This window comes from Gasterosteus aculeatus, chromosome 8 (genome assembly GCF_964276395.1).
Source record: "Gasterosteus aculeatus chromosome 8, fGasAcu3.hap1.1, whole genome shotgun sequence".
NCBI classification, from domain to species: Eukaryota; Metazoa; Chordata; class Actinopteri; order Perciformes; family Gasterosteidae; genus Gasterosteus; species Gasterosteus aculeatus.
The window spans coordinates 19,585,661-19,598,741 of NC_135695.1; the positions used below are offsets into that span (position 1 = coordinate 19,585,661).

At 49.5% G+C, this 13,081-nt stretch overlaps 1 protein-coding gene across 23 annotated transcripts in view; it reads left to right on the forward strand.

The window, feature by feature from the left end:
* celf5a (cugbp, Elav-like family member 5a) overlaps positions 1 to 13,081 on the forward strand; it is a 157,173-nt gene that overhangs the window by 119,657 nt on the left and 24,435 nt on the right. For 16 of the 23 annotated variants that reach the window (XM_078108627.1, XM_078108628.1, XM_078108608.1 and 13 more), the window contains exons 4-5: positions 6,044 to 6,172; positions 11,176 to 11,255. In XM_078108627.1, the coding sequence (XP_077964753.1) occupies positions 6,044 to 6,172; positions 11,176 to 11,255 (209 nt within the window). The remainder of the gene's footprint in view (positions 1 to 6,043; positions 6,173 to 11,175; positions 11,256 to 13,081) is intronic. The other 7 variants (XM_078108607.1, XM_078108609.1, XM_078108617.1 and 4 more) reach the window with 1 other exon arrangement.

A 13,081-nucleotide genomic window follows, 5' to 3' on the forward strand; every position in this document is an offset into this window, starting at 1 on the left:
GCGGAGAGAACTCATGATCGCCGGTCTCCCGGTCCCCCACGCAGGTGGAATCGACTCTGTCGGAAATGCGCACGGTGGGAGGGGGGGGAGGGGAGGGGTTGATTTTCGGGAACACATTACGGTTTGATCTCCAGCTCTCCGGCCCGACTGATACGCTATAGGGCCTCGCGATGCAACAGTTCCCACCGCAGCGCTGTTTGTTTGCGCTCTGGGTCTGTTTGCATGTGGAGTGCACCGTCCTGCAGGTGTGCCGCTTGCATTTGAGAGCTATTCCATTTCTCCATTGTGTGTGTGTGTGTGTGTGAATATCATTTTACGGTCACTTTTGTGCGTTGCCTTCATGTTACAGCGATCATGCACATGTGAGCGGCCTTGTCTCAGCGTGCTTATACGCACTTACATGTATGTGAAAGCGCTGAGGCCTAATCCATCCCGCAGGGGTGCTCAGTGAAGGATGCGTTGTTCCCGCAGCGCTCAGTGGCATTTTTACTGATGTCTTTTATGGGATGGCTGCCAATGAGCGGCCTTGACGCCACGAATGATGAAACTATGACACGAAAATCAAGCCGGAGGTAAAAGAAGAAGGCCCCTATACTGTTAACGTCCAGGTTGAATTATGGGCCGGATTTATGCAGAACACGGCTGTTGACTTCACAGGCAACCTTGCCGGGCATCGCAATGAAATACAACGTGTTTAACATGCATTCGTGTTTAAACGTTGCTTTGTAAATTTCCTTTGCACTTTTTTGCTTCAACAGAAGTCCACGCCGCCTTTGTGCCGCTGACGGCGTTTCACGGGGAGCTGCAGCATTGTGCTTTTTCTTTTTCAACCGCCGTTTCCAAAGCAACATGTCTGAAGCTGTGAGGGAAACGGCGCTAATAAGCTGCCTCATTAGGGCCGGCGCGCTGTAAGGCCTTTCACTGTCAACTCCGTAGGTTAGCACGCCAACTTCAAAAGGCAGCCGGGGGTACAACGCACACACGCACGCACACACACACACGGGGGGGGGGGGCTAATTTACTTTAGGAATCGGTAAACAGGCCGGACCGCAGCTTGTTTTCTCGGCGGAAGGTGTGGAACCGGTGGAACCGGCTAACTGGCTCCCCGCCTGAAGTGGCCCCGGCGTCGCGGCGAAACGCATGGGCCGCTCTCCGGCCCCCGCGACATGAAAGGCTCATTATTCAGGAGTTAATTTGGTGGAGGGTGTGTGTGTGTGTGTGTTTGGCGGGGGGGGTTCACCCTGAGGCTGTGCCAAGCACCTCCGACTCCCTCCCTCGTTGGCCCTTCCCTCCTCTGCCGCTGACCGCTTACTGTACATAAGGACGGGGAAGGACGCCCTTGGCACACGCGTGCACGCGCACCACTGTACACGTGCACGCGCATCCACACTCGGCAGCTCATTAATGCAAACACGACCCTAGTTAGATCCCTTATATGTAATAAATTGGATTAAATTCCACTGGCTAAGCACTGCGATCTCTTCGGGTTAATTAATTTCGTTCCATTCTGTCTGTGTTTTTTTATGCTTGAACACATGCTGACACTGTTATTGTGAGGCGTCCTGCTCACTGGAGAAGTATAATAGGCTGGCGAGGGAGGGAGAGGAAGCCACAGTGTTTGGTATTCCGGCTCCAAAGTGATTTCGATCCTTTCTTCCTTTCCTTTGACAAGGAAGCATACGCCACGGTAGCTGTAGCTCTAATACGGCGGATCCCTCCCCTCCTCGCAGCCGCTCTCCACCGCTTTATCTCACCCTCCAAATGAGAAAAGCCAGACCCGTTACTGCCTGGATGCTATCTCGTTCGGTTTTAATATATTTATCCATTCATTATTTTCACACTTTTATCGGCGGGCTAATATTGTTCATAATTTGTTCTTATCTGCGGGCCTGACAGTCCGATTTACACTCCGGCTCGGCAGGCAGATGGAGAAATGACCCCTTCTCCCTTAACTCCGCTCCTCCTCTCCAAACTCCAACCAAACATGACTGACAGCCTGCTGTGTGACTAGTTGTCATGGCAACCTCCCCATCCTCCTGACAAGTGCTTTCTATCTCCCTCCCTCCCTCCCTCCCCCCGTATACTCCCTTGCTGTCGCGACGATTGAGAAGGAGACATACAGAGACGTGGAGATTGAAAACCAGAGAGCACCACGAGGCATTTTGTGTGCTCTGCTTCCCCCCCCATTACACCCCCCCCCCCCCCCCGTCACCACCCGCCTCCCCCCTCCACCCTGCTCTCTCTCTCTCTCCGTTTCCTCACACCTTGACTCATCCTCTCCACCCCTGACAATGATTTACAAACGCTGATGGTGTACCTCTTTCATCCATCCTGGCTTATCAAGGGCTGCAGGACTGCGTGCACATAAACCTACAGTTCTGTCTCCTGCACCCCCCCTCGACCCCCGACCCCCCCAAATCCCTCTAGTTCTCAGCCCCTTTGCTATTTAATAAGTCTCATTTCACTCAGCATTATGTAACCGAGGAAGGAATTGTGCAGAGGCCTGGAGCGCATTCCCGGGGAAGGACACTGGTTCTGTTCGTCATGTTCGGGGTGCAACGGTCAGAATTAAGATATTGAAATATTGCTGATATGAGTACGACTCAAAGGCTTCTCCCGAGGCCACAAAGCAAACAGCTCGACTTGATTAGAAAAGGGTCCGAATTGACCCAGCGATCTTCAGCGTGTGTGTAACCAGGCAGCGCACTGCCATTTCATTATTCCGGAGTTGAATTTCCGATGCATTTATTCCAAACCAAGCATCTGTCTAGTAACTGAGAGTAAATTAAACATGATGGGGGGGTTGAGTTCCGGGATAGAAATGGTGTGTCGCAGGGAAGTTGCACACCGTGCTCTGGCACAGTGGGCTGTGGAGGCATCTTAATGTCAGCATGCCGCACAGTTTTCACAGTTAAGTTGCTGGTGATTAGACTCCGGAATTGTTTAGGCGACGACATTTCACTGCTAACACTATAGTGGGGATGCTAATTGAGGATGCTATTTATGCTCATCGGGCTCCGTGAGCAAGAAAAAAAGACCAACTCATAAGTCCTTGTCTTATTTTTCATGCATCTATACACACAGATGAGTAGCTGGAACAGAAAGACGACTCCGCCGTTTTTTTGAAGGCTGCAAAAGAGGAAACGCGAGAACCAAAACGGCGTTAAATGCTAATCATGTTTTAACCTCTCAGCTTCACAGAACGCTGCGGGGTTGCGTGTGGCCGACAGTTCAATTCAGCTGCAAACCCGATTCAATCAGAACTATTCTTCTTCGTCATGACTTCCTATTAATTATGCAAGGCACAGTTGACTTTGGCTCAGAGATTGTGCCTCTCGGCCGCTCTCAACCCGTCGACGGCGCCCCGCTAACGGCGCTAACGGCGCGGCCGCGCAAACAACGGGCCAAAGTGCTGACGCGAAACGGCACCGCCTTCGGGAGCAATTTGGGCTTTAGTGTCTCGCCCGAGGACTCTTACAAATGTTACTACCAATTAATAGACAACTCGCTCTGTACCTTTGAGCCACATTGATCAGCCGGGACACGGCCCGCAGCGTTTTCCCGTTAATCACCGGGCCGCCGCGCTTTCGTAATGGAGCGGACAGTGTTTTAGTGTCCCACGCCATGCGGCCCAACCGGGGGACCCTCCCCTGGCTTCGACAAGGCCGCCTGAGAGGTTGTCTGCTGTGGGACGCGCAACCCGTTGTGTCTTCCAACGCGTGAGGGCGTATTTCATATCCTAGTTTGTGGTAGAAATATAATATTTCTCTCCCGCCTCTTCAGAAATGCTTAAACGGCTGCGTCGGTTTGCCCACTGTGCTGCGTGTTCTAGGTAAATTAGATAATGTCTCCATCCGACACTTGAATTCACCCGAATGCCACAGCAGAACCCTCTAGACGGGGGGGAAACAGACCTCCCAGATGATCCGTTCTCGTGCGTTGTTAGCTGCTTTTCAAAGCACACACACTTTGCAGAACACACTCTCTCTCTCTCTCTCCCTCAGACACCGGCGCTAAATTCCACCGTTGTGAACATAAAATGTGTCGCACCTTTCTCACATCGCAACTCTCGCCCGTGCCTTCAGATTAGCATCTTTTTCAGATGCAGTGCATAAAAGCCAGCAGGCTGCACATGACTCAAGCGCGTTTTTTTTTATTTTTATCGTAGCTCGCCGTGAACCAATACACAGGCGTGTGATGCATCGGCCCACATGATCCCGTGCTTCTGGGATTCGTATAAATATTATTCCATTCAGCTGGAGGTGACGTTCCCAGTTAGAAATCCTTCAGAGGGGGATGGAGGGACGTTTTTTAAGGGCTGTTCTCGGGTTTGATCGTCAGAGTGCAGCTCATATGAAATTGATGGGGTCGTGCATTAATTCAAAACCTGTCAGATCCCCCCAGCATCCACTTGAAGACGGAGGTTAAAGCCGAAGCGGGGGGCGGGAGCGACCGCGGTCCCGCGGTGTGCTTCTTGTGCGGCTTCTCCAGCTGTGCACAGGAGCGCACGTGACGTGGGGGTCCGGCCGCGTCGAGGGGGGGGTGGGGGGGGGGATTTCTGCAGTCCAGCCCCGCCTCTTCTCCTTGATTCATCTCCCCTCAAAATTTATATTCTCCCTCCAGCAAAAGGAAGGACAATCTTGGCCTTTCATTTTCCAGTTCGGGGCTTTCAATTTTTTTTTTTTTCTCCCACAGATAAATGCTCCCCAATCCTCCCCGACAGATGTCACATTGCATCACTTCCGTTTTGATACGTAGCCTCTGATCCCGCCACTTGCAATAAGGAGCCAGCACCGGCGACGCCCCTCCCTAGACAATCCACTGACACGGGTGATTATTATAAAGGTGCATCATTGCCCCCCCTCCCCGGGGCTCGATGTGGGTATCGGCTTGCGTCTGGCTCAGGGAGCGACAGCAACGCCGTGCACTCTCCAGTCGGCACGGGTCAACCCGACACTCGCAACCCGCCTTGCAGCAGGCCGCCGCCGGTCCATTCGCCCACTCAGGCCCCCCCCCCTCGCTGCACGGGTCAGAGTTTGAGAAACAATCTGTATAAAGGGAATGTTTTAGTGCTTGTGCCGCCAGCAGAGACTGGGCCGCGCTGTGGCATTAATCATACGCGGCCGGAGTACATCAGTAAACACAGTGTGTCGGGTCAAGGTAAAGATCAGATCCCACAGCGTTTAACAGGACTCAATAGCACACGGGCTATCTATTGAAAAGTCAGCGCTATTCACGGCGGCGTCTCCCGGCCTCCGAGAGACACGCCATTGTTCACTGAAGAGCATACGGAAATATTTCTCCGGCTACACAAAAAACACCGGATCAGCAGCAATTAGTAGAGTAAGAGAGAGAGATAAAGAGGAGAAGGGAGGGAGGCAGAAGAATGAGGTTGAAAAATGTGGAATCAGCGAGAGAGAGCGAGAGAGAGAGAGAGAGAGAGAGAGAGTGGGCGGAGAGAGATATGAATGGAGAGGATGGAAAGAGAGACCTGGGGAGTGTGGGGGGGGGAGGGGATGGGGGGGGGGGGGGGGGGGGGGGGTCTTCATCCAGTAACAGTGTGGTGTTTAGGAGGTTGGAGCTGCCTGGAGCCCCTGGTGCTTTTAAAAGCGACCAAAGACTTGCTCATTGTCTCGGGCCCCTTGAGTGAGTGTGTGTGTGTGTGTGTGTGTGTGAGAGAGAAACCTCTTCATTAGTCTTTCCATTGCCCCCCCCCACACCCTCCCCTCCTCCTCCAAGCCCCTGACCACTCACTTCCCCCCCCCCCTGCAGCTAAAGTGTACTGCACATATGTGCACATATGGGACTAAACCCAGTTATGGGGGAGATTAAAATGATCAGTCTTGTAGAAAGAGACGACACAATGTGACTCGTGTGTGTTCGCCGCCGTGAGGGAAAGAGACCCCCCCCCCAACCCCTCCCACCCCCTCCCTCCCTTCCCCCCCTCTGAACGCAACGCCTCGCCGCCGCGCCTTTTCGAACTCGGCCCGGGCAACTGAGGTCAAAGTTCTAATTTGACCTTTTGTCTCGTTGTTTGTTCCAGAAGACAGGAAGTTGTTTGTCGGGATGCTGAACAAACAACAGACCGAGGAGGATGTTTACCGCCTCTTCGAACCCTACGGAGTCATTGAGGAGTGCACGGTCCTAAGAGGTCCTGACGGAAACAGCAAAGGTAGGGGGGCCCCGCCGTCGCGCCTGTCAGCATTATTTGGGTCACTGACAGAGAAGTGACAGTGTGCGTGAGTGTCCGCGTCAGCCGGGGCCGCGCCGAGCGGATGTGACGTACGCAGCGGATTTAGGTCAAACGACACGTAATTGTTGGAATGCATTAACGATGCATTCCAAGTATTGTTCTTCGAATCTTTATTCTTCAGCTTCTTCTTCTATTTCTTCCGCGGCACCTTTCAACTCCTTCACACTTTCAGCTATTTAAACCGTTCAAATATTAAAATGTTCAGCTCCTTTCTGGCTTGAGGGCTATGACTTTTCAGCTTTCTACCTCTTATGCTTGAATTTATATAAATCAATAATCATTAATATTTTAACATGGTTTTCAAATGGAGTTTGCTTTCAAATCCTCCTAAACTTCTTCAACTTTCAGATTTTTCAGCTTTGCAAATCTTTCAGCTACAGACACCATTTCAACTTTCAAATGTTGACACAAGTCTTAACTATTTTATGAAAAAAACTGCTTCTTGATATCTATTGTACTTTTTTCATAATCACTGATTATGTTTCACTAGTTCTTCGCTCCGTTTCTGACTTTTACATGAGTGTGTATTGCGTCTGCTAGAGGGGGACCTCGAGAGCTAGAGTGTGGGGCATCACAGGAATCTGGTTAAAAAAATATGGAACTTCTGTCCTTGCAGCCAAAGTATACACCCTAGAGGCTTCATTTCTTCAGATTAATGAGGGCATGGTTGTGCTGATTGGATTAATGCGTTAATGGAATCCCAGAGTTCTTTAGTTTTGGCGCAAGGAGTGTTTGAGTGACACAACCTCTGCCAAAAGCCCCATAGGCTCCAATACAAATCTGCCGACATATTTCTCACAAAAATCCACAAGGTACACGTTTTGTCAACGGCCATAGGAGCCGTATTTATTACCGGACAGACATAAAAACACATCCACGCGTTCGGTAGAGTCTTGGGTCTCATACAAACGCCGTATTTTTTAGATAGCTGTTATAGTTTTGCGCTGGTTCCCATTTGTTTGAGGTGTGGATTCTGTGTAACTTGCTGCCATGTCTCTGTCTTTTGCAGCAGATCGTTAATGATCACAGGTGCGGCGTTGTCGTGGTTACGAGCACTCACATGCTGCAGGATCTGTCTGTGGCTCACAGCTGCTCGCTCCTATGACCTGATTAGTGGAGTCACATGACGCAGCTATGCTTTCTGTCAACAGACCAATATGATAAAGACACTAGCCCCCCTCCCCCCTCCACCCTGACCTCTACTTACTGTTAATCACTCTCAGTCAGTCAGTCAGTCTAATTCTCCTCCCCTCTCCCTCTCTTCCTCACCACCATTCCCTTCCTCACCCTCTCACCCTCCCTCCCTCTATCTACACCCCCCCACCCCACCCAATCCAATAGGTGCGCCGTTGCCGTGGTTACTCGTAAACACGCTGCAGTATCTCTGTGTGTGACTCACAGCTGCTCCAATGACCTGATTAGTGGAGTCACATGACGCAGCTATGCTTTCTGTCAACAGACCAATATGATAAAGACACTAGCCCCCCCTCCCCCCTCCCCCCTGACCTCTACTTACTGTTAATCACTCTCAGTCAGTCTAATTCTCCTCCCCTCTCCCTCTCTTCCTCACCACCATTCCCTTCCTCACCCTCTCACCCTCCCTCCCTCTATCTACACCCCCCCACCCCACCCAATGCAATAGGTGCGCCGTTGCCGTGGTTACTCGTAAACACGCTGCAGTATCTCTGTGTGTGACTCACAGCTGCTCCAATGACCTGATTAGTGGAGTCACATGACGCAGCTATGCTTTCTGTCAACAGACCAATATGATAAAGACACTCGCCCCCCCTCCCCCCTCCACCCTGACCTCTTCTTACTGTTAATCACTCAGTCAGTCAGTATGTCTGTCTATTTCTCCTCCTCTCTCTCTCCCTCTATCTCTTCCTCACCACCCCTCCCTTCCTCACCCTCTCACCCTCCCTCCCTCTATCTACACCCCCCCAACCCACCCAATCCAATAATTTCAAAATAAAAGCCACATGGAGGGAATTTTTACTGTAATGTTTGTGATGAGGCCTATTAATTAAAAACTTCTTAGTTTGAATAACAAACATTCTGTCTCCCACTACGAATATTACTCGTACTTCTAGTACTACAACTGATACTTCTACTACCATACTACTAGTATTTCTACTGCTATTAATACTACAACTACTACTAATGTTATTACAAATACGACTATGGCTAATAGTATTACAGCTGTTTCTACTGCTATTGATACTAAACCTACTATTACTGCTAGTACTACTAATACCACAATTATAACTAATACTACTACTAATATTACTACAAACAATTTTAAACAAATTTAAGCTCCTGCAACTTCTGTTTTTAGAAAATCTATTGAAATTCAGCTTCCCCACTTCCTGTATTTTCAGCAGTTCTTTAAAATAATTTCAGCTATTCTTATGCCTCTATCAACAGCAATGTTTCACTATTCATTTCTGTATTTTTTTGCAATATTTCAAATTTATTTCAGCTGTTTTCATTTCTGCTTTTTCAGCAAATCTATTGAAATTCCTTTCAGCTTCTCCCATTTCTGTATTTTCAGCAATTTCAAATTCATTTCAGCTTTTCTAATATCTATAATTTCAGCAAATGTATTCAAATTCCCTTCAACTTTCTGTATTTTCAGCTATTTTAAAAAGTTCATTTCAGCTTTCAGCTTTTTGCATTCCAACGCATTTTCAGCAGGAAATGCATTTTCTAGTTTGCGAACATTTCTTCTTTCGCGCCGCCCTGTTTGATGTTGAAGGCGGCTGCAGGCGGCGGCGAAAAAAGTGAAGCCCCGACGCGTCACGTGCGGTTTGATTTCTCATAATTAGGAGGCGCGTGAGAAGGTGAGCGGATGATTAGTCGGTTTGTCCTTTTCGTGCAGTTGGTTGCGAACGCATTCATTTTCTTTGAGGCCGCCGACCAATGAAAATCGAATCAAATAAAATAGGATTTTTCTCTCTTAAGGAAAATAACAGGGACGAATGCATAAATAATCTGGTACAACTTCAAAAGACTCAGAAGCATGACAGCCCGTGTTATGAAAGAATGCAAAGAATGCAAAGAATGCTGCTGTTATTGCAATGCTCATCACATTCGTTAGAAAGCGACGACTCCTCCCCTCTAACCGTCCTCCGTCCTTTCGTCCAATGGATGAGCTGCGATGGTGTTGAAATCTTTCGGGCCTTTTTTCAAAAAACCAGCCGACGACTTTCATAGACGTCGATTCTCTCTGACATGCAGAGAAGAGCACAGCGACCAGCGGCTGCCCCCCCCCCCCCCCCCCCCCGAAGCCCAATCCCCACTTCGCCGCTTAAGGAAATTGTTGGCGGATTATATCTGAGAGGTTTTGAAGGCAGAACGTTCTGACTCTGCAGCGGTTTGCAGGAGGAAGATGGATGTCAGAACGATCCCAGTGTTCCCGCTGTGCGGACGTGGGCAGCACAGGGAACTTTCTAGCGGTTAAAAGTAACAAAGTACACTCGCTCAAGTAAAAGAGCTATTTTCATCGGCTCGTACTTTACGTGGGTATTTCTATTTCATGCCACTGTGTGTTTACTCCACTGCATGTCGGGTAAATAATCATTTGTCGTGACATCAGTTCTTTTATTATTATCTTTCTTGTAAAAGAAAAAGAAAACAACAAAACATCCTTTACCCCTGCGGGCAAAGACACATCTGTTTTAACACTTAGTCATCAATAAAATCCTCTTGGTGCAGAATATTTTGCAACAATATGATAACTTTATGATCGTAGGCATACGAGTATTGCTCGGTTACGAAGTCTCAAACCCATCACCTACTGATTTATGTATCAAAAGCCGAGGCAATGCTCTCTGCAGCCCGCTGAGTACATAAAGAGTTAAATTCATAATAATATGGGCAGGCCGTTAATAACAATAAGAAAAAGTCCTTGTACAGGTCAAGCCGAGCGCGAGCTCCTTTCTATCCGTATCTCAACCTCTGCAGTGGTTCGACAGCTCAACGGGCATCTTGATTGGCTGGTGTCCACGGGGGGGGGTAAGCCCATTAAGAGGGGAAGAATGGCGGGGCGGCGAGGTCAGCCAGCGGAGACGATAAGAAGAGCAAAGTATGAAAGATTAAATAAGAGCAGAAAAGGAACTTGAAATGAAATTAGGGGAAATAGGGTGTAATTATAAGAGGGGATTGGCAGCGGCTGCCTCACTGCAACAGACCTTCTGTACGGAGGAGAAGACATGCTTTCATTTATCAAAACAACACCAGACACACAGCAGCGTGTCGGTGTGTACGTGATAACATGATCAGCACACGCGTGTCATGAATATTTTGTTCACAGTTACAAATCTGATTACAATATGAGTCATTTCGAAAGGAGACAAAGTGTACGGCTTTATATCCCATGTTTCCAGTGCTAAAAGGGAGCCATGCTTCAGTTTTATTAGTTGAATAATTAATGTGCGACAGCTCACTTTGTGAACCCACAAAAGCCGTCTTCAACTTGCTCTCACTTTGTCCGCGCGTCACCATATTCCTCAAGGACTTTGTGCGTTGCTTCGTTGGTTCCCGGCCTTCGCATCATCGATCAGAACATCCTGTTTTTCTCAAACTTAGCGGGTTTTTCTAGTCTGCGCCCTTATGAGATTAGCTGGTTTGGCTAGTGTTTAATATGCACAGACAGGCATGTGGTGCTAAATAGCGTGTTTTTCTGCTTCATCGGTGCAGCTTGTAGCCTGCAGCCTGTGCTTGCTTGTCTGCCTGCCTAATGCCCGGAGTGGAGCAGCCTGCTGTGCGACGCGAGCCGCTCGCTGCACAGTGATTTCTGCGCCATCAAATACAATTCAGCATCCTTTATTAACACACCGTGGGCTTTCAAACCGGCTCGATTGAATGCATTAGCTGTATGGATGCGTGTACTGTGTGCGTGATGTGCGCCTCCTCTCTTCCAGGTTGCGCCTTTGTCAAGTTCTCCACACACACCGAGGCTCAGTCTGCAATCAGCGCCCTGCACGGCAGCCAGACCATGCCAGTGAGTACAGCTCTCTCCCTCACGCACGATGAAACACACACACACACACACACACACGCACATGCACATGCACAGCGGCAACATCCATCGCATGCACAACACGTACACTCGGCGCACCAATCGCAGCGGCCGTGTGCAGTCCACCTCTGCTGATTAAGAGCTGCAAACTTGTGGTTTTGAGCTCAGCCCCGACTGCAAAGTTCTAATCAATTTATAGAAAGTGCAGCCAGCCTCATAAATACCCCGGCTTTAAAAACAGATACAGTCAGAAATAGCCTTCTGTCTCTTTAATTAACACGGTACTTTTGTATAACCCCCCCCCCCACATGGAAAAAAAATCCAAATCTAATTTCGAGATAAAACTGTTTAGAATGATAATTGAATTTGGGGCGAGTCATCAATCAGTAGTTCTGCTTGCATAATCAGTGAATGTAACTCCAGTGTGAGATTACATTTGCTCGTTATGTAAGCGCGCCGTGTCCTCTGCATCCTCCCCGCATCGGATTCACTCGGCGCTCGTCTGTAGGGGCCTCGCGACTGAGACGAGCTCGCTTGTGTACCTGCTGCTGTCAAAATAAAAGCTACTTACTCTGCACTCCGCAGCTGAATAGAGTCATTCTCCGTGACATCCGGGGAGCAGACGGAGAGAGTCACGTCCCGCGTGCAACGCCACGCTTTTAGACTCCTTATTTGTTTTCCGGGAAGAAGGGGGGAGAAGGGGGAAGGGGGGCTCTCGCGGCAGAGAGGCAGGCGCCCTGAACTCTGTACCACCTTGTTGTGTTCCACGGTAGGATTTCATTACCAATGGTTGCCAACATGTGGCCGGACAGCGAGGAGCGCACCGGCAGGCCAGCTGTGCCGTTTTGGCGCGACCCCCGAGTCAATCTAAGTGCAAATGACTGCAGGTCGCGAGGAGCGACTCTGGATGTCCCCTCTCCATAGATACCCTCCTCTCGCCGTCGCTCCAGCGCCCCCCCCCCCCCTATCTGTGCTACCTCTCTGCCCTCACTCGTCTCTCTTTGGCAGCCTCTCGGGATATTAGGCAATAGACTTGTTTACTCCACCTTTCACCACATTGGCTGCTGAATTATTCATCTGACTATAAGCAGGGGGCAGAAGGGAGGGGAGTCGGAGTTGGAGGGAGGCTGAGAGATGGCGAGAAAGCGAGAGGGGGTGCGGGAGGCGGGGGAGAATGAGTGAATGGACAGGATTTATACCTCCTGCTCTGGTAAATTGATTATAGAAATCTGATCAGCATCTCATATCCTGTGGCTGCTGGGGGAGAGGACGCAGTGTGCCTGCCTCGCTGAGATTAGCGGACCGCCGGTGGACCGTTACGCCTCGGTGGGACGGGGGGGCCATTCGGAGGGGCAAAGTGTCCATCAATGCGGCAAAGATCCCGGAGAAAAACCTCGGAGCGTGCGTCCCGTCTCCAGTTGAGTTTGTCGATTGCCGCCGAGTCGCAGCTGCAAAAATAAGTCACGTACGTTGACGGAATCAATGAATATATCATGCACACTTTTGGAGAAATAGAAGTGAACCTATAAAGGGCGTATCCTGTGCTAGTTATAAGTAAATGTCGCATTCATACCTCTCTGGGGCAGATAGAAATGATATAGAAATTTTTCTAATGAACTTACTAAACTATTTCATATATATTCAGGCCTCTTACTTAAAGTCTGAGAGAGTAGCAACCGAGCCCGATCCAACCCGACAGATGTTTTTTATGTCCGAACCGACCCTATCCTGACCCTATAGGACCCTATCCTATGTGTGTGTGTGTCTGCATATTTACTGCCACACACGAGGCCGTGGCTGCTGGGCCT